Source organism: Pieris brassicae, chromosome 1, assembly GCF_905147105.1.
Source record: "Pieris brassicae chromosome 1, ilPieBrab1.1, whole genome shotgun sequence".
NCBI lineage: Eukaryota > Metazoa > Arthropoda > Insecta > Lepidoptera > Pieridae > Pieris > Pieris brassicae.
The window spans coordinates 11,838,853-11,863,341 of record NC_059665.1 but is presented as its reverse complement, the minus strand read 5'-3'; the positions used below and the strand labels follow the sequence as shown (position 1 = coordinate 11,863,341).

The 24,489-nt window shown below is 33.9% G+C and overlaps 1 protein-coding gene across 4 annotated transcripts; it reads right to left on the bottom strand.

The window, feature by feature from the left end:
- Window positions 1-868: 868 nt before the first annotated feature.
- On the bottom strand, window positions 869-23,897 carry LOC123715906 (aquaporin AQPAe.a). 4 transcript variants are annotated; one of them, XM_045671274.1, is made up of 9 exons: window positions 23,719-23,897; window positions 20,666-20,752; window positions 19,497-19,571; window positions 12,209-12,405; window positions 4,305-4,448; window positions 3,012-3,083; window positions 2,729-2,866; window positions 2,577-2,657; window positions 869-1,621 (listed from the first exon to the last, which is right to left on the bottom strand). In XM_045671274.1, the coding sequence occupies exons 1-9, from the start codon at window positions 23,738-23,740 to the stop codon at window positions 1,520-1,522; spliced, it is 918 nt and encodes a 305-aa protein (XP_045527230.1). In that variant the 5' UTR covers window positions 23,741-23,897; the 3' UTR covers window positions 869-1,519. The 4 variants fall into 4 exon arrangements, with proteins under 4 accessions (XP_045527230.1, XP_045527238.1, XP_045527255.1 ...); XM_045671282.1 differs by lacking the exon at window positions 20,666-20,752; XM_045671299.1 differs by lacking the exons at window positions 19,497-19,571; window positions 20,666-20,752.
- Window positions 23,898-24,489: the final 592 nt, after the last annotated feature.

Below are 24,489 nucleotides of genomic sequence, written 5' to 3'. Positions count from 1 at the left end.
TTATAATCCAAATAAAAAAAACTACTTGCACCCAAGTTACGAAGATCCCGAACCTCCTTCAATGGTGCGCCGTCAAGCTCATACATAGTAGCAAGTTTTCGTTGTGTATTTAATATCAAAAGCACTTGTACTTGTTTATATTGAGGATCAAACCATTAAGGTCACTTTGAACGAGAGCTGCATCTCAGACAGAGTTAATAAAGTTAGCAAAAGAGACGCCTTACAGTGCTATACAGGGCGTCCCAAAGTTACGGGACATACATATCGGAGATAGGGTATTTTACTGAAAGAACACTTTATATTATTTTTAAAAGTTAGTAATTCTGCATTTAAAAACCTTCTAAAAATTACATGCCTCGTCTGGGATTCGAACCACCTTAAATGTAAAAAAACCCCTACTTTTATGATGTCAATCGAAAGAATGGCCAAAAACTAATAACTCTTCTTTAGTAACAGAGTATTTCAAAAGAAAGGAACAGTGTGAAATTAATTAATAAATGAAATACGTATAATATAATTTTTTCCAAGTGCTGAAAAGCAAAGAAACTAAATACGGTAATATATTCAGATGTTCTGCTTATGCTTTGGTGCCTATGACGAGACTTCGTAGGACGGCCCTCGTTGGTATGATTATTGTATAGATATTGAGAATTGAGATCATTTTACTTTTTTAACCCAATTTTATAGTGATATTAAGACCTTTTAAACTGAGTTCCGATTTACGGTGGAGGTAGGGAAGGAAGGAGGCAAATATTGGTGTATATCTTTAGCAGTTGTGGAGGTGTGACGACGTCGTACTGTTGGCTGCCGAAGATTGTAGATGTCGCTACGTGGTATACCCCACAATGGAGAGCAATGAAACGATCAGTTATTTAGCAATTGCTTTATTTTAAATATACATTTTCTGAAATCCATTCACTCAATAATATCGTGAAGATCACTACCCCCACATTATATACAATCATCGAACATTCGAGTACAAATCGAGTTGTGCTGAATATTCCCTAATAAATTAATGACATTATATTATGTATAAATAGGTGTAGAGATGATTTTTCAAGCGCCATTTTCAAAACATTGAAATAACCAATGATTACTATTGGTTGCCATTGGTTTTATATTATTTCCAGTGTTTCGTGTTCGTCGATTGGCAATTAAAAGGCAATCCGAAAGTCAACGAACGGCGGTTGAATTATCATCTCTTAATACTTTTTAATCTTAATAAATGTGAAATATCCCATTGTGAGAATTACAGTCGTTTTCGAGTCAACATTATAAACATATGGTGTTTTCTAAATTATCAACACCTGGTACTTATTTTCCTTCTATGGCTTAAGAGAAACGGATGTGAACCTGGGAAGACTTTATCGTTTTCCTAACATCGGAAACGTTTATATTTTTTCCACTTTTATCTTCGAGATAAACGTTTTAAGAAATCACACAAGGCGTAATAGAAATGGTCCGCGTAACACTTATAATGCGAATCCTCGAGACTGTGAACCTAAAAGCTGTTATATATTTAGAGGTCGTAAGATCCCACCTCGTCTTTTCCGATGCGTAACACGTATTTGTAGAGCAGACCCGCGATCGCTCCGCCGGCGAGGGGACCCACCCAGTATACCTGTGCAATTTCAATATATGAGAAACTTACAAATTAGGCCAATCAATAAGTGTTATACAATATAAAATAACAAGGCTATATATATTAACTCAGAGGTAAAGAGAAACTGGATAAATTACATACTCAGGTGAGTGTCGTATGCAATACTAATTCCATGCTTTCTGCAAATCTTGAGAAAGTATTGTATACAATGGACATTAGCCGTCATTGTATTTGCATAACATAATGGAATGCTGTAATATAATCTTATCGCAATGAAATGGAAATTTAATAGGTTTTCCGCTTTGCCGCTGAAAAGGTTTTACCGGCCCATGGCTGCTGTGTCTGCGTAAGTGCACAGTAGTCGCATTATAACGTTAACGGCACGATTAGTTTAGACAAGTTTCTGAGGATTCATTTAGATTATTTAACTATTTCTACGTCATATAAATGTGTATGCCAAGTACGATAAGGTCGTCGAAGCGACAGGAAATAACTTTCACGTGGCTGGATGTATTACATCCTAGCTTAGTGGTTTTTTTTATATTATATAGACGCGTTTTTACCTCTCATCGGTCAACATAGCGGACACCAGTTTAGTCAACCGCAAAAAACCTAATCCTATCATGTAAAAATCCATTTCCTTGTCTCAAGTCTACAACATATTGTGAGAAACATTCTGATATTGACATCTTCATTAGCGTAATCGCAAATAATAGGTATGTAAGGTCAAACAATTTAGTAAGTGCCTGATATATAGATTATGTTAACTTTTTTTAATCGCATTAAAATCTTCTGTCTATCGACATATTGCTGAATGTCATTTGACGAATCACAGTTCCTATATAGTACAATGTTTACTTGCATAGAAATGTGTTTAGGGGTTCTTCTAATTATAAATGTTTAATGAAATTTGAAAAGCCATATTAATAAGCCAAGTACTCGAATATAATAATAAATAGAACGAGATACAAACCCAATGAGAAGTCCAGTTGCCCATTACGACGGCGGGTCCGAAGGATCGAGCTGGGTTCATGCTAGAGCCGGTAAATGGAATCTGCAAAGTTAATTGATGATTTTGATAACTAAGATATGCAACAAACAACGAGAATTAAAACGTCTACTTACACAGGCGGCGTGACAAGCCGTGATGCTGAGACCGATGGCGAGAGGACCGGAGCCCTTGAGATCTGACCTTCCATTGTCGCACACGCCCTGAACCACCAGTACTAGGACGAATGTGATGAGAGCTTCTACAAGGACAGCCTGAAATGAATTCGCATTTAATTGAATAATGACATTTACAATTTAACAAATATATTAACGCTATTATGCTAGCTTAATCTTGTGGTTTTAATTCTAATATTATAAAGAATAAAGGTGGGTTTGTACCAATTGTAATTAGACATACTTGTGCATCGCTGACCCCGGGCCCCGGCAACGTCATCCCAAAGGCCAACACTCTTTCTTCAGGTATAGCCAACTGCAAAACAATAGTTTTTTCGTTATTATGAACTATAGATTATTAGGAAAAACACTTTTTGAACGCATTAAAGCTATGTATTATTTTTAGAACTACTTTCCGACGTCGGAAAAAAATAAAAATAATACATAGCGTTCAAAAAGTGTTTTTCTTAATGTGTAAAAGCTATTTTAACAAAAAACAATACTAAGAAATTTCTATATAATTAAAAATGAATCACCTATTTATCGTCCATCTTATTGGGAAAACCACATATTCTATGTAAAACAATTATTTACGATATTTGTCCGCAGCCTAAATATGAAAGTTAAAGTAAAAATAATATGTATAAATTATAGTACATGTTTGGAACATAATAACGCGATCCATGTTGCCTGTTTTGCTTGTCTTGTGTATAAAATGCCCGGTTTATTATAAACTTGTTACTAAGCTAAGCTACTTTGATTCAATTCAGACAACAATGGTACGTAGGTGGCAATATACTGGATATTGCTAATGTAACTATTATTATAATGTACGTACAGATTACATTATTTTTAATTGCGTATAATACATATTGGACAAAAAGGACCCCTTACATAGAACATGTAAACTCTATTATAAAATGTACGTCATTCCTTCACTTAGTAGAGTTATTTAGACGTCGCTCGGCTGAAGTTTAGGGCCGAATCGTGATCAATAAATTCATTCCCAACACAGTTCAGTGCATATACTTTACAATTAATCAATTGATTTGTCGTCAAGTCGAGGGTTTAAAAGCTTATTATGTTCATAAGGTTAGAGAGTTATTAAGCTCAAATACTCGTATTTGATACTGAATTGATTAGAACATTTATCGTCGGTTTGAATGCCTTCACTTCGATTGCACATCTTGCCATTTATCTTATAAAAGTCGTCCAGTGAAGGTCGAGCTCCAATTTGTTCCTTTATTCTAAGATCATCAGTGTCAGGGCGAGCGAGACATTTTTTATCACAATTAGCAAGCCTGCGCCGTCGCGTATACATACGAGTATGTAGTACATTTGTGTTATAAATGCCCAAACTACTTAATAAACTAACATCTGAACCTAGATTGTATTCTACTTATCAAAATGATAAGGTCTGTTCTAAAAAACGCTTACTATTTGCATAAATATAAGCTAGTTAAATTTATTTTAATTACTTTTGTTACAACTCTCTATTTAAATGTAATATTATGAAATATAGGAAAATGTAACATACCCTTATAAACGCTGCGCCTGCGACCGCACCGAGGGCCTGAACTATTACATAGAAGAGAGCTTTGATGAGCTTAATGTCGCCTGAAATGAAGAGACCCGCAGTCACTGCAGGGTTTATGTGTCCACCGGATACATGAGCAATTGCCTGTAACAAAGTAAAACCATGTTCAGCTTTATACTCTTTTTACTTATTTTTACTCCTACCTCCTGTTTCATTACATATATATTGAAATATAAAGGACGTGTTGTATATAAATATATGTATTCGCAGATCCTACAATAAACCATATATTGTGTTACTTTTTCGTAAGTATTTAATACGATTAATTCAAATGTATACTTCGTAATCAGCTACTTTATCGGATTGCAATGTCATAGCGGACGACATAAAGATCGGGACCTTGTCGTCGTTGCTCTGACTTAACTAACCTATGAGTTGTATACTTACGTGCCTTATAATATGTAACAATCCATTCATCACGTCGTAGTTCCAGATTGTGGCTTAACTATAGATAGACTTGGTAGAGATTTCAATCGCTGTACATGTCGTGGGGAAATAAAAAGCGGGGTTCAGAGAGGTCCCTCTGCACTGTTAGTTTCAACGTACCATAGAGCATGGTCCATGTGAACATGTTCTCAAGGGCAGCTACAATCACACGCAACGTATGCGAAAGTCATTTTAAAGCGAAAAACAAATAAGTTGCGAAACACTTTTCGGAAAATCATTATAATAACGAATTGGAAACGGGTGCAGGAGATCTTAGTCGTGAGCGTTTAGCAAGGTTACACTCTCGCTTCAGCAGAAGATTAGGATTTTCAAAAGCTCTATTAATCAATTATGTATATGATATCGTCTGAAGTCCAAATTGTTTGCAAACAAATAATCATTTCATATCACATTATTCCAACATTCCTTATGTTGAATGAGGGCAATTAGCATTATTTTTATTAAAAATTAACATAATACAACAACGGTGGGCTTTTGTTTACTAGCATATATATAGTTAATGAAATAAATAAAACATAGATATATCCACTTTCTCAAAGTAATTATCGTAGGGCTTACTATAATTATAATGTAGTAGGTCAAACAAAATTACGATTTGATTGAATTCTCGTATTTCTAGAAGGTATTTGAAAAGGGCTGTCAATAGTTCACTCGATAGTGATCGGACGTGGGCTGGATTCGGGTCACACATGTTCTGTGAATCTATTTAATATAATAATATTCACTTCAGCCATACTGATAAAGATTTTATTGTTACTTTGAAGTCGATTACTTACAATGCAAAAGAATTATGAAGCAGTTAAGGTGCACCCGTGCAGAACAATAAAACATTCCTTATTGTTATACTCGTTCATACTTCTGTGAAAGTTCGAAGCTAGGCCATGCCCCAATATGCCGCGATGCCACATCTTCACGTGCCATTAATATCGTCTACAGTAGAGTGGGTGTGCCAACGTTAATCAAAGGTCACTACAACCACAACTCACAATTACCTTTATGTGTTTCTAAACAAATTAATATTTTTGTCAGAGATCAAGACTACATTCAATTACTCTGTGTCAAACACGAAGAGGATAATTCAATAACTTAAGTAGTCAATAAACTGATGAATTCCACCTAAACTTACTCTTAATCCCCAACAGCACACAATGTGAGAGTATGTATTGTAAAAGTAAAGTCAGGTTATCAGTTAAATAATAATTTAAGAATTGTTTGGAGCTAAAGTTGACTGCACTTAGAATATCAAATAACTTCAAGTACGGCAATAAAACAAATGCATTAACATTTGCTTTGGATTTCTTTAATGTATGCCTGCACAGTACTGTACATACACTTTTGCCGTTTAAGCTTAATTTAACCATTATATTTGGCCAAAAATCCTGATGCGTGGCCGAAGTAAGCAATGCATCTGCAGAAGAGAAAACAAAACCAATAGGTTCGCACCGTAATTCTTACAAATCGTTTTTACACATTAATTATTTGTTTGATAGTGCAACGGGTTACCAAAATACAATCAAATGAATGTTCCTCTGTCTTAATTGTATTATTTATATCACACTGCGATAAAAAGTAAAAATAGACAACATTTGTCACTTGTACTCCGTGTAACCGAACCATGCGGGTGTTTATTGAATCAATGCCTCTGTTTTGCATTTTCAATCGAGGGTTGTAACGATTGATGAACGTGTACCTCTTGAAGTATATTTTGTATATGAATCGCATTTTCGCGTTATCGTAACTAGCTATAACAAAGATCGCCATCTTAATTGCTGCTATTCCATTTAAAAATTGTGTTCGAATACTAATTAGCAAAAGGCTGCTAATGACTTGAAGCGGAATCAATCAATTTTAACTAATTGACGACGATATCTATTTAAAGCCATGCCTTTAAGTCTTGCTCTTTCTTGATAATGATTTATTGCACATTTGACTTAGAAATTAGAATAAGTATCTGCTAATAATACCTTGTGTAGTCCGTAATAGCCTTCTCGGAGATATGCATACAGCTTCTATAGAGATCCGAAATGACAATCGTAAAACACAAAAACTACAAGATGTAGTTCTTGTATAACTAATATCCATAGCTTGGATACGCGGATTACGCGGTAAGACCGCAGGATCACACGGGATCGAAGAAAGTGGCGTGCTCTAGATCATTGGCCGAGACACAGTTTGAGTTCAATACTCTTTGAGGCAATAAAAAACCAAAATTGGTCGATGATCAAGTTTGACAACAAGAATTGTCTGGGGAAATACTTGTTAGTTCCCGCGACATGTCCGAATGATACCAGCAACACTTACGTTTTTTATGGTTTGCCTGGCTTGTCTTTCTGTCAATTTTATGTCCTACTAACGGGCAAATAATAGATAATAATCCATACTAATAGCAAATTAACTCGTCAGAGAACAATGGGGTAAGGAAGAGACGGACACAATGAAAAATTATAATGCTACATGCTCATTGTAGTAGGTTAGTCATTCGAAATATAATTTACTCAACAGTTATTTATAAAAACATATACATCTATTAAAACGACAAATCAGACGTACAACGTGTAAAGCTATATATAAATGCGTTCGCTTCCGAGACGCGAGTTTCGTTTTATTAATAAAATAAAACTAGAATTGGTCTACACGGAGAAAGTACAACACTTCTTACTTTCTACTTCTTCAATCTTGATTTCTTTTTCGAAGCTTGCAACTAAACTTTGTAGCTTGTAGATTATTATTTCCTTTACTGGACAATGAGGTGATTTTAGTTTAAGCTAAGACTCGACTAAAGTGGAAAACTTTAAAAGTTCTTAAACTACAAGTATGCATAGGAGACTAGCTTTCATTTCTTCCGAAACACTGACATCTGCCCGTTTTAGTCCTCGAAGCAAAAAATGTATTATTTGAGATCCGATCTTATATTCCTTAAGTAAAGTCTTAAATGAATAAGATCTGCATATGCTACTTATCAGATGAACACAGTGAAGACAGACGCGGAGATATTGCTATACAAAAGTTTATAGGTACATGAATGCTCGGGGAACCTAAATTTTATTAATAGGTACATAAAGATCAAAGGCGTTTTGCCCTTGAAAATAAAACGAGATGGGGTCAAGTTCACATATCAATATTCAATATAATTAAGCATCAGCTAAAGTGGTCAGTAATCGTAATATTTTGTCAGCTAATTGTAGAGCAAGGATACGGCTTTTAATATATAGTATGTAAGTGAGAAAATAAGCTTTAAAGCGTAACAACAGTGCCAGTGAACCAAAGAATGTATTTATCAATTTGGGAGCAAACTAATTAACCGCTATACTAAAACTAAAAACCGCTGGCGAGAATAAAAAGTTATTTGAATAATATCGGACATTGAATTCAATACTGTTAAAAAGATTTAGTTTCAAATAAATAACTATTTCGCTAAGGCGAAAATTCATAACATGTTTGTATATTTTAGTTTATTTTAACTATTAATTTGAATTTGAAGAAAAATATAGCAGCGGAAAATAATATTTAGCATTTATTTAAAATAACTAAAACGTAACTCCACGGAAGTTACACAACTCGCATGATATATGATAACTTGAAAATTGAGATGATTTCCGTAATTATGACGCGCAAGCCGGACAATTCGCTGCGATCACTGCTACTGCTTCGTAATATATTCCGTCAATTATGCAATCTTTGCGCCGATTCATCTCAAATTTCTGTCTATCTCGTTCTTGAGAAAACTCTCCGCTCTAACTCTTAATGAGCAGCGTCGAATAACTTATAATATATAACCGATAACAATCGAACATTAATTTTACAGGTGTAGGTGGTCTACGTGAGAAGATGCTCAAATAACAAAGAGTCAATGATTGAATGAACTTTAATCGAGTGGCGCGTGCGCATTTTTTATTACTCTCGGTAATCTTACAATAAAATAATATATTTTCCGCTTGAACAGGAGTTAAATTGGCCATGAGATGATATTTCAAACGAAAACGTTTTATATTTTAAAAAACTTCGTGTCTTGAAAATTGCTTTCATAGTTAAATAAATATCTCGCAAGAATGATATAATTAAATAAAGATACTCAGCTTTAAGAATATTGTCCTCTTAATTTTGTGTTAACGCGTTCCTTTCATGGCAAAACTGATGATAAATACTTGTATATCGAAACTTAACATTTCGTTAAATAGTGTTTTTAAAGGGCAAGATGGGTGACGTTATAATTAAGAAATAAATCTGCTGATGATATGGGAAACACGACCACAAGCTGGAGCTTGACTCAATGAGAGCTTTTGATATACGAAATTATTCCTTAAATAAAAACGAATCAGTTAAGCGTTTAATTTTGATTTAAATAAATTATGATTGATAGGGGATCTCTCGTTGAACGCAACGCGAGATGCCTAGCCGAGGGCTCGTGTGTAAAATAATTAATAAGTGTTGAAACCACATTATGTAGGGCTAATATCAGAGCTGCTTTATCTTGACAACTTTTCAAGTCTCACTTGCGAAATGAAAAATGTCACGGACGGTTATCAAAATTAAAAGGGCATTTCGACCAATTTATGTAGTACACGATTCTTGTAATAATGATTACTGTTTTAAAACCTCATAATATAACGTAGAAAAAGGGCTACAGCGCGCTCGCGACCTACCGCCCTTAGAAGGCGACGAACACGGACGTATCGATCTACATGAAAGTCTACTTTGAGTTAAATATTTGAAAACGGACTGAGAGAGATGTCAAACAAGTATAAGATGTCGAAATATTTTATTTGTACAAACACGCGATTGAATAAACAAATAGCGTTACATTGAAAGCATAAAGACATTGTAAAAGCCGTTTTTTAAATATGGTCATCGAAAAGCGTCGAAGAATAAAAATAATTTAATTAATCTCATTTGCATGGAGAATATATTAAAAATATAAACTGAATCGAATTATGAATATAATTTAGGTAAGAGGGCGTCGACCTTGGTTATCGCGTAACTGTCGTGGCACCGAGCTGTCTATACTTACATGCCTTCAAATAACTCAAAACTCGGTATCTCCGCCTAAAGGAAGGATTTTAACATAGTGGCAGATAGAGTCACCGGAAAGCACAATCTGTGTGACGGACTGTCGCCTCAAATGTGCGACAAAAAGCGTCTCATTTACGAGTAATTAGTTAAACGCTAGCCTTGACCCAATGATCAGATCGTGCTCGTAATTAAAGTGTTTGTGTGAAGTTTATCTAAAACTAACGCTGAAAAGTCACTCAGTGATGTGTAGTCACGATGCGACGATTATACACAATAAGGTCAAAAAAGTTCAGGACATTTTAACCGTATCTCGCCTCCGACATCTTCAACCGTTCCCTTGAATTTAATTATCCCGTTTACCGAAACAAAAAATTGCCAAAATCACTCCATTTTAATCTTTCATAGTTTCAAGGATTAATCATATAACAAAATTATTCTAGATGATTTGTTCACCATTCGCAGAACAAACGTGGTCATTAATCACTTCTCAATCCACATGTCACACGCTTAAAAGCCCATATTACTCCTGATAGGTACAGAATAATGCGTTCTGCGAACTGTGCCTACTTTACAAGAAGATTGTGGTTAAATATTGTTGTTTCCTTTTAGAAGTCAGAACATATATATCTGGTCAATTATATGAACATGAATTTTTAAATAAATTTTATTTTTTGAATAATATTCACAGATTTGACAATAATTTGACTTTACATCTCAGTAACGTTTTCATTACAAAATCAAAGCGGCCAACACAAGGGCAAAATATGATAAATTTGGACTAAGTTTGTTATGACAAATTCAGCTGTATTCTCTGGATTAAATTGCGCCAACTCACGACTCTTACGCAACCTGTCAATCACGGATTACCATCACAATGATGTGACTGTCGTGCGATACCAATGTCACAAAATAACACGCATAGAACTATTTTTTCCTGCTTATGCATTATTTACGGAAATTTAAGAAGAGCAAAAAAACACCACTACAGCAAATGAAGCCATTGTTTCAATATAATAGAATTCTACGGATGTTAGCATTTGTTTTTATTTCAAATATTTTAAAATCCCAATTTTCATCGCTAAAAAAACATCAAGAAACGGAGAAGGGAAGCTGTCGATAAAGAATCAGTTGTAAGATTCCTTTGATATCTCGAGAACAATAGATTACCGTCAAAGGTCAAAGGAAGACCAGAAAACGAATTAATAAACAATTAAATATTTGTTTCTTGTGAGATAACAATAATTACGTGATTATCAGGTATTATGTTGCCCGGTGGACAAAATTTAAGGAATATAATTAATTAATTAGAAATACAAAGGCACAAAATTACTGTTATTTCATTAATCAACAATTACAATTGTGAATCATAAGATATAGAACATTTTTCATATCACCGTTTCTAATTTTCGGATTAAATATGTGCCTGGCATAATGGTATACAACCACTATGTCACAGTTATATCAACCATTTGATCAATTTGCGCAATAGCTGAAGTTAAGCAGGCGTGACATACCTACTACATTATATGGATATAATAGTGTATGTACAGATGAAGTATTCGTGACCAATCGAGCCGATAACATTCTCCGATAGTGTTTAATGACGATATGTTACCAAATCATAATAACGAATTTTTCATTTATCAGAAAGGGTTATTAATAGTCAAATGTTGTATAATGAAATGAGTTTGAATTATTCTCTAGAAATAAATGAATAGATGGACTTGTGCATATAAATATCTGTCGATATAATTAGCAACGGCAAAGAGCTTCCATGGCTGTCGCTCCCCGTGTACTCATGTGATCGTATGTCAAGGTTTACTTCGTCTGTTTTGCATATTGACATTTGAATGATATTGAACGGTACATGTGTTACATTTAACACACGAACGATCACGGGTCCGCGACCGCGTGAGAGAGGCCGAACGGATATATTGCTCTAATCTCAATTATTAATTGGGTTTGGTCATTACGGCGACTACATATTACAAGCCACAATTTTGTATATATTCACTTTTTGTACGTTTATAATGGATAAGCTGAAATATTACATCTTTGCACTTTCTCGAGGGATTCCATTGTGGCCATTTTCAACGTGAGCTAAGTTATGATAAGTTTTGCCAAGACTCATAGCCAGATCTGATGGTCTCATTAACGCAACGGGTAGTTCCTTGTACAAATGAAATTGCTAAATTTAGTTGTGTGTTTTCACAATCGGCCAGTTATAAGTGTCAACTGGAAAGTTATTCGACTTTTTACTTCGTTAAGTTTAAGCTTTATTGAACATTTCCGAGTGTAAAGTAAATACATATAAATAGTCAAGGCTTTCGCATCGTCATAAAATAGAGATTGACGACAATTTGCATTACTCTCTATTTTTCACGAACCTGCACAATCGATCCAACGAGAAGACCAAAAGCCAAAGCGATGCTGGTGACGTGTGGAGCATTGCTCTCCGTGATGGCAATGCAGGCCGCCACACCGATGGAGGTGAGGAGGAATGTTCCCAAGAGCTCGGCTATCAGCTGCCTCCATATCAGTTTGTTGTCAGTCACGTCTGCGAGACCAATGATGGAACTCGTCCCTGGAAGAACGTTTCAATATTGGAGGTATAAAACAATGTGATTGAACGTTGCATCATCATTATCATCATATCATCATTTCAAACGATAATTATATAGTCTTCTTATCCCTTTTATACCTTTCTCTTAATATAATTAAGACTATAAATTCATCATAATTCAAATTACACCAAGTTATGCGCAAGAACATAGAATGAAGTATGCGGGTGTCAATCTTTTTATCAATTACGAAGAATGTTTAAAGTATGATAATAAAGTATTGTCTCTTTAAACCTTTTGAAACTATTAAATAAACACTAAACTTGTTTTATAGAACACGGTCAAGAACACTAAATATTTAACTAATAAATACATATGTTCTTTAAATACAACATCCGCCGTAAAATACCATAAATTTTTCATCATTCTCAGTCATTCTTCATTTAAATAATTACAAATTATTTATTCGATATATATGAGATCGATCGATTAGGGAGAGCTGTCTAGTTAATTAAGTTCAACATTTAATAGAACTGCTTCGACAACCCAAAAAAATAACTTTATTACTATTGTTCCGATCTCAAGACAAGACTTGTTATCGAATGTTTTATCAATTAAGCGTATTCATCACGGAGTCCGTTATCGTAGTGAAAGAACATTAAATACAAAAGAAATCGAATAAATTAATCTATCAATTGATTTAATCTTATGTTTAAATTACAATATCTTTAAACCTAGTATTACGTATAGCTCAGCTTTTATGGCCACGGCCATTATCAAAGCTTCCATGAATAATATTTCATTTCATTTCATTAAAATCTGGGGAAAACTTACATACTTCTAATTTATTATTTCAATTTCTTCCTCATTTAGACAATTCATTTATACGTTTTTAGATGTTTTTTAAATATGATTTAGTTGAAAAGTAACAATAAAAATAAGCACAAAGAATCACATCATCATTAAACACTGCTAAAATATTTCTAGAAATCTTAAACGTTTCGAAACTTACGTTTCTGCATTTCATCCATCGCATAATCTGTTTTCATTTTGACTCTGTTTGATACCACTAATAAGTCCACTGACCCGCAACTTAGCACTTTAATCGAAAGATTCCGAAACCGAGTTTGAAGGCTGCGCCGCGCAACCTGCACTACCTTTCTGCTTCGCTACACTGGACCAAGTGTGACTGCACGGGGATGGCAGGTGTACACTTTTATTTTGAATTTCTCGTGTGTTTACAAAACTATACGTAGTGAGACATTCTTTAGACTGTACACCAACTTCTATAGTATTTTATAGTAAAACGCGCGCAAATAAATATTCTCACTTTTTTATTGTTGTTATGATTCGTAAAGGTTGTCGCATAAGCGTTGTTGGCCCTTATAAAAGTGGTGAGCAATTTTTAAAGACATTCCTTATATTATATTCTTCTGTTACATGTTATATATGGTGTGTTAGTTGCTACGGACTGGTTTGGTACTTCAATATATGTACGTAATTTTATTTATTTATTTTATAATAGGCAAGGTTTACCATTTCATAAATTGATTACCTCATATATTGTAGTCTAATAGATATAAGTAGCAAACTATGTTAAAAATACATTTATTATGCGCTCATAATGTATACGGTAATTAAAAAAATATTATTTACTTCCCAATAATCACCTCTATTTTAGATTTCACTCTAAAATATATTAAGATATAGTAGTGACAACTTTATTATTGAAATTATTAAATAGCGTAAACGAGCGCACATGTAAAATATACACCTATTGTTTTTAACTATATCCAGGTTCCATAGGACTATTTATTTTTAAATATAATAGTGAAATCAGTAGCAATTGCTTATTCTGTGCGAGAACTGTAGCCCGAGGATATTCTCCAGCTTGGCATCGTGTCAGCACTCTTGTGCCAAATGTTAGTCTTAACTTAAATCTCAAATAAAGGAAGTCACGATGAGGTGACTAAACGCGAAGTTACCAACTATGCGCTAAGAATCCTAAATCATGATAATTTTTGAATGTTGTAATTAGGACGCTCCTTAGTCGTATTTATTTTCCTCTTTAAGGGCATCGCCCCGGGAGGACCAGATGTTGGAACCTGCCTGACGTCTCACGTGATGAGGGAAGAAGGAACGACGCGCTTGTAATGGTAATCTTGGTAATGATAATTGTATGATTGCATTATATTTCAAATGCCCTATTAAGGAAGAAATATTGCCTGATTTATTGTAGTAATGAAAAATATGTGACGTTTTGTCTAAAATAATTATATACTATTCACGCATAACATCTTCAATTTTTATAAACATCTAAGAGCTATTGCCGTATCCTAATCATATAATCACGCAGAAATAAGGACGAAATGGTATCGAATAAGATTCACCTTTATTTGTTTATAAAATTATTATTTACAGTAGATTCGATTTGCTAAATGCGTATTATGAGTAGATAAAAGCTGCTTTTTGTTGTTTAATTAAACGGGAAAAAAGACTTTTCAAGAACTTAATGCAATTTTCTTTCTAATGTGTTGACTGTTGACTATCTAATATGTTGGTATTTTGATACAATTAAGGACAGGTACGCCAAAACCGACCTGTGAAGGAAGTGGCGTACAACCAGGTGATTGTCATTCGTGATAGTCATTTTAAGTAGAAGTACTTTTACCCAAAAAATTTGAGCTATTTTCTTGTATGTTTTAACCAAATCGAAACCAAGGTCGATACATAAGGCCTGCAGGTCATAAACTTACACTTTATAGGTTGTATGTTATCGGTTGTAAAAATTCAGTAGCTGCTGTATGTTTTGTGATAAGCACTGTTGTCTCAGCCTCGGCTTGTTAAAACATTGGATGTTTACCACTAGATAGCTATTATTAGGCCAGGCCACATATGTTACGAGAAGAACTAAATTCGCGAATTAAAGTCAAACTAAAATTTAAGTAACCAAATATGGTAAATTATCCACATATATATATATATATATACAGACTAGGATATTTGAAGATTTCGATTCGCAACATTAACCAAAACATTATCAGTACGTAAAAGGTTCTGATAAGACAGTTGCTTCTGACTCCATTAACCGCTTTCAGTCCATCAAATCGAGTGTTTGAGTGGCCGTCATTTGTTTTATTTAGCTCGAATCAATTGATTGATATTCCACTTGATTCAAAATATTCATTGATAATCAAGGATACATGGCCCTTTTATACGTAAATAGTGTATAACCAATATATTAAGATACTTTTTACTTTACAACTTATAAACTTGTAGATCAATTATCCCTCGTATCCACGTGAATAAATATGTTTCTACAATGTTATATATATATGTAAATATATTGTCGCCGAATAATAACGTGAATTAGAGAAGTAAACGCGAGGTGGAAAAATATAGAGGCCGTGACAATGACAGTCGCAATTCCATGCTAATTGTCTAAATTGATATTTCAGTTCGCTAGCCGCGATCGTGAGCCACAGCTGATCATATGCCCACGTAACCGTACCACTTGAAGTTATAACATATACTTTTCAGATTGTACAGGTGGTGATCAGTTAAACTATAAATTCATATTAATGAGAGTTCGCATTGAAGTCCGTAACACATGCGTAACCTAAACCTTCGCGGTATCGCCGTAACAAATGCTGTTTAGCAGCCTTGTGTGGTGTCATTGTTTGTTCACTTGTGGTACTCATTTAAATTGAAACCATTGTCACATAATCCCCGTTCCAAATTATTTGCTGTCTGTTTTCGGAAATTCATTAAGAAAAACTAATTTAAATTACAAAAAGAAAAACGGAAAAGTTTTTCTGTTGGTAAACATCTTAATGTGATGAGAATGCGAGACATCCATGGTCAGCGTGGTGACACCGAAGTGGACAGTGCTATTATAAATGATGTGATTTGTGAGAGAAAAGGCAAAAACCTGATGTTCTGATTAACAAATATTTTTAGACACAAGCTTACTAAAGAAACAAATACATTTAATATTATTCTGTGCATATTCATGCACATAAGAAATATCTTCTCTTTAAGACAATTTTTTTAATAAAAATGACGTTCGTACTTGCGGGTAATAACCAGTAAAAAAACAAAATATAAACAGTTTTTGTTCTGAAAGATAAAATCTTAATATTTCGTAGAAGTCTAAGAAATAGTGAAATAACAGGCGTTCACCTGCTTATTTACATCTGATTGTAATTCTAGGAAGAGCAAGAACAATGGTATATTTAAAGATACCCAAATTATATGAGTCTACTACGCATTGTGTTTCAATTTATATTTATTATCTAAGAATATTGTAATCAGCAACACGGAAATCAGTTTTTTATTGCTTAATAAGTACGTGGGTCTGAGCATAGCAGACAGTGAACCGATTTGTATTTGTGGACAGAAGAAATACATAGAAGATTTCTGTGTGCAGCCGGGACTCCCAGAACTGTGCTCCTAAAGTCTGGACCTAATCACGGTTAATCGATGCTTATATACAGGATAAGCACGTAATTGAATAGTGTGGCAATCTATTTAAACACATTTTGCCTGTGTAAAAAGTTGAAGCAGGTTCAAAAGGAAATTACGCCAAATTGGCGAGAAGTTTAACTTTAACTTCATAATTATAAAGTTGACAAAGAGTTCTAAAAAATGTTGATCTGAAATCGTGATTAGCGTTGGCACGAGCATTCTGGCCAAAAGATTGACTTACTGGAACTTGAAATAATAAAGCTGTGAACAAAAAGTTGTTTTCGAAAAAGAACAGGTTTTAACTACAATTAAGGCAAAACACTACACACCTAGATACCAAATAATTAACACCTACTTACTACGATAATTAATATTTCATGTAATTGTATTCGCTAGGACTTTAGTTCTATTACAATTAAACCCATAAACGGAAGGTTTCCTATTATTATGTTTTACTCATTAAAATAGTTAAACTAAATTTTACGAAAAAAGGCTTATGTTAAACGTAACTGCACAGTGTACAATCGTTAATCGTGAGACAATTCAGTGATTGTCAACCATTTCAAGAAACTATTAATTCTCTAAAAACTCTATTAGTAACCAGTTTATTCATATTTATCTAAAAGGCTCTACCTGCTACCGTTAGTTCATAATATATCCTATTCTGTGTCGATCTTTCAAACTGGTGGATTACCGAACTTTGGATATAAATGTGTTATGCAAAGATGCAAAGGCATCATTAGCACTAGATACTTCTAAATATTATATCTTCAAGGGAAAGGGAACTATTACTTTCACGGTTTTATCCTTTCACTGTTGCCTTAGAGATATAAATTTATTATGAACCATATAACTCTCGAATTAGAGTATAATTTCAAATAACTATTGTTTATATACTTTAACGCGCTTCCGCATACCTTTCAATTAAAGTTATCGCAATATTTAATAGAATTTTATAATGAAGTAATTGAAGTAAATTAAAGTAGAATCTTTTAAAGGCAGACAACATTTAATATTTACGAGGGGTGTTCAATCGATAGTGATAATGGAATAATTTTCCTAGGAAAGATATTAATAAATACGGCCTCACATTAGATATAATAAAATAAAAATAAACAATTCTATTTTCATAAAAAAAGAGTCGTTTATTTGCGTCGTGACGGAACGTGTTCTTAAAAAAGCATAAAATATCTGTGCCTGAAAAATGTTACTATGGAGATGGTAAATCAAGACTTGACACAACATTTGGGGTTCCTGCACCTCCATATTCTACGGTTGTGCGTTGATGTGCTGAGTTCAAAGGAAGAAGAACTGCTATCAACGACGACCCCCGCATGGGACACCCAATATCGGAGTGACTGAACAAGTTGTTAAAAAAGTTCAAATCATTGTCTTAATGGATTGTCGTCTTGCTGTTTGTTTTATATTAGAAGAAATGACGATTTCGAAGATTTGGGCTGAGGGCCAAAAATGCTTACTGACTCGCAGAAACAAACAAGACAATTTCACAAAACTCTTTGGGTTTGTTACAAAAAAATCTTCACCTACGTTTGGCTCGTTTCATAACTATGGACGAAACATACAATCCACGGCAAACTCGCTAAAGTTGTTTTGTTTCACCAATTGATCCTCCATATTTATCGGATATAGGTCCAGGTGATTTCTACTTATTTGCGTGGTATCTCAGGAGCCATAAATTTGAAGATGATGATGCAGTAGTCGCCGTGGTACACGAATTTTTAAGGGTTCAGGAAGAAGACTTTTCTTAAACGGGAATTTTAGTTATAGAAGAACGATATACAAAGTGTATAGATCTGAATGTAACTTGAATATATTTTTTTGGAAGCTTTTTGAGAAAAAATAAGAGTGGTGCATAGTGATGCACATCCAAAGATTTAATCGAAACCACCACTCTTATGAAACATAGAATCGCAAAATCGAGAATAAATATAAAGTTTATAAGAACATAGTGACTAATTGGCAGCACCGTGTATAATTCGTTAATTACGGAGTCTTCCACCATCAGAGACGAGTTCAATTACTAAAAAAGACAAAACAAAGACTACTAATTAACAATGCGAAAACATTCGTAGTTATTTCGAATAATATCCTTTGGATTTACGAAATACCGGAACCTGTCTTTATCCTTGTTTCAATTACAATTGAAAGCGCAGGTAGATTATGTAAATAAAATATAAATTAATATTCTACCTACTTCCGCAAATTTTAACAGTTTAATAACTTTATAACTCGATTATAATTTAAAATTTTTACTATTTGGCGTGCTTAATAACATTGCTTTTGTGCTCCTTAAAAAGTAATTTTAAGAATCTTGAAAGTGGAATTGGTGATACAAACGACTTTGAAGCCTTATAAAATATACATATTACAAATATAAATGAGAATATATTTGAATGCAATAAAGTCATACTTATGAATTATTATAAAAAGCATGCAGATGCGTGTACACTAAATATATGTATGCCTACGAACTGATATAGTTTAAAGGATTTAAAAGTACCACAACCTTCGACCTTCGCCTGATTTTTAAAATGATTGAACGTGATTAATGATTTGCAATATAGACCAGTGCACTGTGTCTTTTTGGTGCATGCAAAACGTTACAGGGCTCCCCATGCTGGCTTACCAATGAGGGGCACTCGGGAGGCCCTGGTGGGAGGGGCAACTTCTGGCCTGGCGTTTGCATTGCCCGTTTCTACATCTGTAATCATATATATTGTTAAATAAAATATCAAGTTTATAACGTACAAATGATACTTTGATAGTATACACAAAACGGTTAAACAAGGTATAATGAAATAATATAGATAATCATGCGCATGAAATACACCCTCTGATAAGATTCAAAATCATTTGCCATTTGTAAGGTCGTTCCGTCAAGGCATGCATCACTGCAGGCGCCACTTTGTTTTCCCTGGCCTTAAGCCAGGCGACAGGAATTACCTGCTTATAAATGTCCCTTAAATCTCTTAAATAAACGTAATAAATAAGCAAAAGCTCAAAAGAAGAATCATGTTCGGACTACATAAATTAATGAAACTCAGAAAAGAGCCTCATTATTTACAGTTATCGTTTATTTATGTAAGAATTTATCACTCGCGTACGGTACATATTAATTGGTTCATTATATATATATGCAAAAATGCCTTTATTGTGTCATTGTTACAAGTTATATATACATTTAATGCGTAGATTGATAATATATTGTAGGAAACCTTGCCCTTAGAAACTGGTGAAATCAGAAATAAATAACATTTTTCGTTCGTGTAAATCCTTGTTGGCAGCCAAAACAAATCCTTTGTCAAAGCTAAAGTAGCAGCTTCAACCCTGGATTGAGTCATTCAAGTGAATTGTCAGGCTTGATTTATCCATTGGCATGCGTAATATAAAGGAATTACCAAAGACATGAACAGAATACAGATAAATATATCATTATTTACTATTTTATCGAATGTATAAAACATTAACATTTTTTATAGAACTGCCGCCCATGGACACTCACACTGCTGGCCTGCGAGTGCGTTGCCGGCCTTTTAAGAACTGGCACGAAAGATAAGATCTTAAAGGACATTTATATATTTGAGCTATAGTCGTATACTACAAAACAATAACTACAAAACATTTCTGCGACTAAAATGTTCACTATTTGTTTATCCTAATAATGAGTGTAATTTATATTAGGGAAACTTTCGTTGTTATTAAAACGATCTTATTGAAACTTGCTTAAAGTTTATAATAACGAGATACGCTAGCCTGCAACACCCAATTTAATAGAGAATATTAAAATCGACATACCAGCTTTGGCAACCATTACTGCAATTTCGTCTCCATCTACAAAGCCATCGTGATTTGTAATAGGCTCGTATTTCAAAGAGGCTGCAGCTTAAAAAAAATTACATATACCGTTTTGAGCGTGGCAACCTGAATAAACAAGAAACTGATGCCTAAATCAGAGGCCAAAACCTACAGACTTTTCACTGTTGTTGCCACTGGATTATTATTGTTCTATTATAATGATATTTTAATTCTCTCAGAGTATTTTCGTATTTTACAAATTTTAAGCGTTTTAAAATTCAGAAAATTGAAAATTGGCAAATTGTCCCAAAACAGTGTTGGGTCAATGTACCAATCAGAACTTTGTGCCAGATGAAAATAATTTAATTTGGTTTTCATCTGCTAAATGGTTATTTTAGTCTTATTACGTATATTACAATGCGTAGTTACGAAAAAAAACCTTTTAGTATCATCGGCAGCGCGGAAGAATTGTTGGCTTTTGTATTTTGGAAACTCAGCTTACTAAAAGTACGAATGAGACAGAAAAAAATATGCAAACCTTTGACGCCATTTTGTGCAATTTTAAATATTACTAAGTATATTATATTAATTGTGTACAAAGCCTCTATTTATAGAGTTATGTTATTTATAGCGTTGGTGAGCGAATGTCATCCGCGCCATCCGATCAATAGTTATGATTTAGGGCACCCAACAAACAGACATTAGTATCGTCGCTTTTTGACATTAGTATAGATTTAATTAATGCACGTGTTATGATTTTATCGTTCAAGATACAAGCGTGTAAAACATCAAATTACACAAAATTTACGATATTGATAAAAACATTATTGATTGCATTTATCAATAATTGTGATTATAACCTCGTTAAGCAGCTAATGATCAATAGCTACAGAGATCGCCTGCGGTGTATCTATCAGGAGTAAGATAGCAAAAGTAAAGAAGCAAAAGATCCTTAAATAATAAATTTACTATTAGCCAAATCACACCAAAATCATACACAGTACGTGTACGTGCACGCGGCAGTCTCTCGCCGACCACAATCGCTGAAGCACTCAAAACGACGAATTATATAAATAACGTCATTAATTCGTGTTTTTATCAGTTAAAGAAGTCCGTTAACCTTCTACTGTTTTTAAAATTAATACATAAATATAAAACAATTTAAAATATAGAAAGCTTATTCGAATGGCTCTCTATTGGCTGCAATACAGTCGTTTAAACGTTGCGGCCAGATATAGAAGCACGCACTCTTTCCATGGGAAAATTCTTCACTGCCAATCGTAGGGATTGTGTTAGGGACTCCAAATTATCGTGGTGTTGAGAGCAAGTCGTACTCTCAGCGGATTAAGATCAGGACCAGACGACGGCCAGTCTTCAGCTCTGATGATGTCCGAAACGTTCGTTTCCAACCAAGATTGCGTAGATCAAGCTTTATGACCCGGGGCCGAGTGTTGCTGGAAAGACCATTCTTGGTTATTGAACATGGTGTTGTTAAGGGGCTTCACTACCTTCTGAAGAATGGTATCTTGATACACTTGTGCCGATGTTTTGATATATATCATACCTACTACCCCACCAAAACATCACTGAAGTCGGATAGTGCCCACGTTGCACTCTTTCGACTAATTTTCCGTAAACAATTTTTTTTTCTGTGACCTGCCTGTGCGTGCCGCTTCAGTAGTTGTTTTATTTTAACACCCTATTCTTTTTTAATTATCAGTTAATAAATTACCAGTAAGTCTCTTATAGGCTACAAGTTCTTAGTCATCTTTTAAAATACGCGACATGGTTCTAGGTGCTATCTTCAACCCCAGATTTTTTTTTCCTTTCGGACAGGATTTTTTCGATTTCTTTACTGCTTTGACCACCTGAACACTACGTGGACGGCCAGATCTTTTTGTCACAAACAAAGGAGGTGTCACTGTACCTAGTAAGAGCCCGGTATACAAACATTTTACTAATACCAAGCGTATGGATAGTTTTAAAAATTGCATTTGGCTCCATACCTACTTTGAGTTATGCAATCACAGCGATTGGGTTCGCTTTATCATTACACTCCATTTTAATATCGCAAAATATTGTACAATGTATTGGCGCCAAAATGAGAAAACCCAATGAGCAATGAGCAAACTTAATATAAATATGACAAGATTCTAAATTCAAATGTAATATTTTGTTAATTTTCAATCGTAACAGTATCTATTTTGAAACCCGGGAAGTCGACCCGGGTCGCTGAGCCACAATTCCTGAGTATACAATGTCTGTGTTTACAGACATTGTAGGTCTGAACACGTATATGTATTTATAATATCGGAAAATTAGCATCAGTATCATTATTAAGTGATACATATTTACTTTACTTACGGCATATCTAACTCTGTACCCGGTAATAAATTTGCTGAATTTATATAAGTACTTTTCGAATTCCATAAAACGATTATCACGATAAACAGTGTGCGGAATTTCCTGACATCATGATGATATATGATGAAAGGAATAATTCGAGGTAACCGCAAATACCTCATCACGTGAATTTAAATGTATAATTTATTCCAAAATTAATTTTTCGAAAAATAGGAATTACCTAAGAAATTGTAGAAGTGAAAATAATGTTAAATTTTAAAAGGTAATTATTGTTACGTAATATTTAAAATCACGCTCCCCGACAATTATAAGTTCTTTTTGTATAAATTATAGATTTATACAAACAGTACAAATAAATCCGGTAGAATGTCTTGAACTAAATCTTTTTTTGCTTGAATTTAAGAAAAAATACGCAATACAAATTACGTATATAGCACTCATGGTCATTTCTACACATAACTGCTTAAGGGTCTTTTTGGCATACACTAAGGGCTTTGTGCACTTCATGTACAAATTATCAAAACATACATTTTGACTTATTAGCCTCCCTTTTTGGTTTTAACTAATACTTGATTCTCAATTAAAGAAGCCTTTCTTTATTATCATTATGTACATTGAATAAATATCCTTTTGTTTATACTTTATTTACTTTAAATTTCATTGAATAGAATAAAATTTCCAAAACTTACTTTGAACATCCTTAGAAGCCATTTCGTCTGGACGCGTCTGGATCACGACACCGCGTTTGCGCACCTCCGTAGACGACTGCTACGACGCTACGAATCGATTCGATACGAAAGTAAAGACGATAATAATTTTTGGGCGCGTGTGAGCTGCGCACTGACCGAACTCGAAGTGATTCTGTTCCCGGACTGTTTTCGCAGTTCATAAGTTGCGGAATTAAGTCAAGAGCAAAGGCAGGCTCCGTCATTCACTACTTTTAAACTCCAACTACACCTAAACATCGTCAGACATGTCATCCAACATAAGTTTGCATCTTTGATAATTTTCATAAATTCTTATTAAACTGTTGATTCAATTCTGGGGATTTCCTGGACAACCATAGTAATAAGCTCTACCATAATCTAAATTCCACGTTATTTAAGATCCTACCAAGAATTCAATTGTTTTAATTTTAGTTAATAAATGACCACGTCACAGCTATAAACTTACTATTTAAACCACTTTAATTAAGGAACCTAACAATTTTGTTTATTTTACGTTGTCCTATACACATATTGGAGAGTGAATCCACATTTCAGACTTTACTCAAATACTTTAAGTATTTAAAATATTATTAAATCGATAAGGACAATAGCTGATCTTTATATCAGCCTATCTTATCGCTTTCACTGTTTTTACCTTAGACAAATGACAGGTAAAAGAATTCAGTTTTTGACTAAAATAGCTTTTAATTGACTTTATAATTATTATTATTTCGGTTCCATTGTTATAAACCT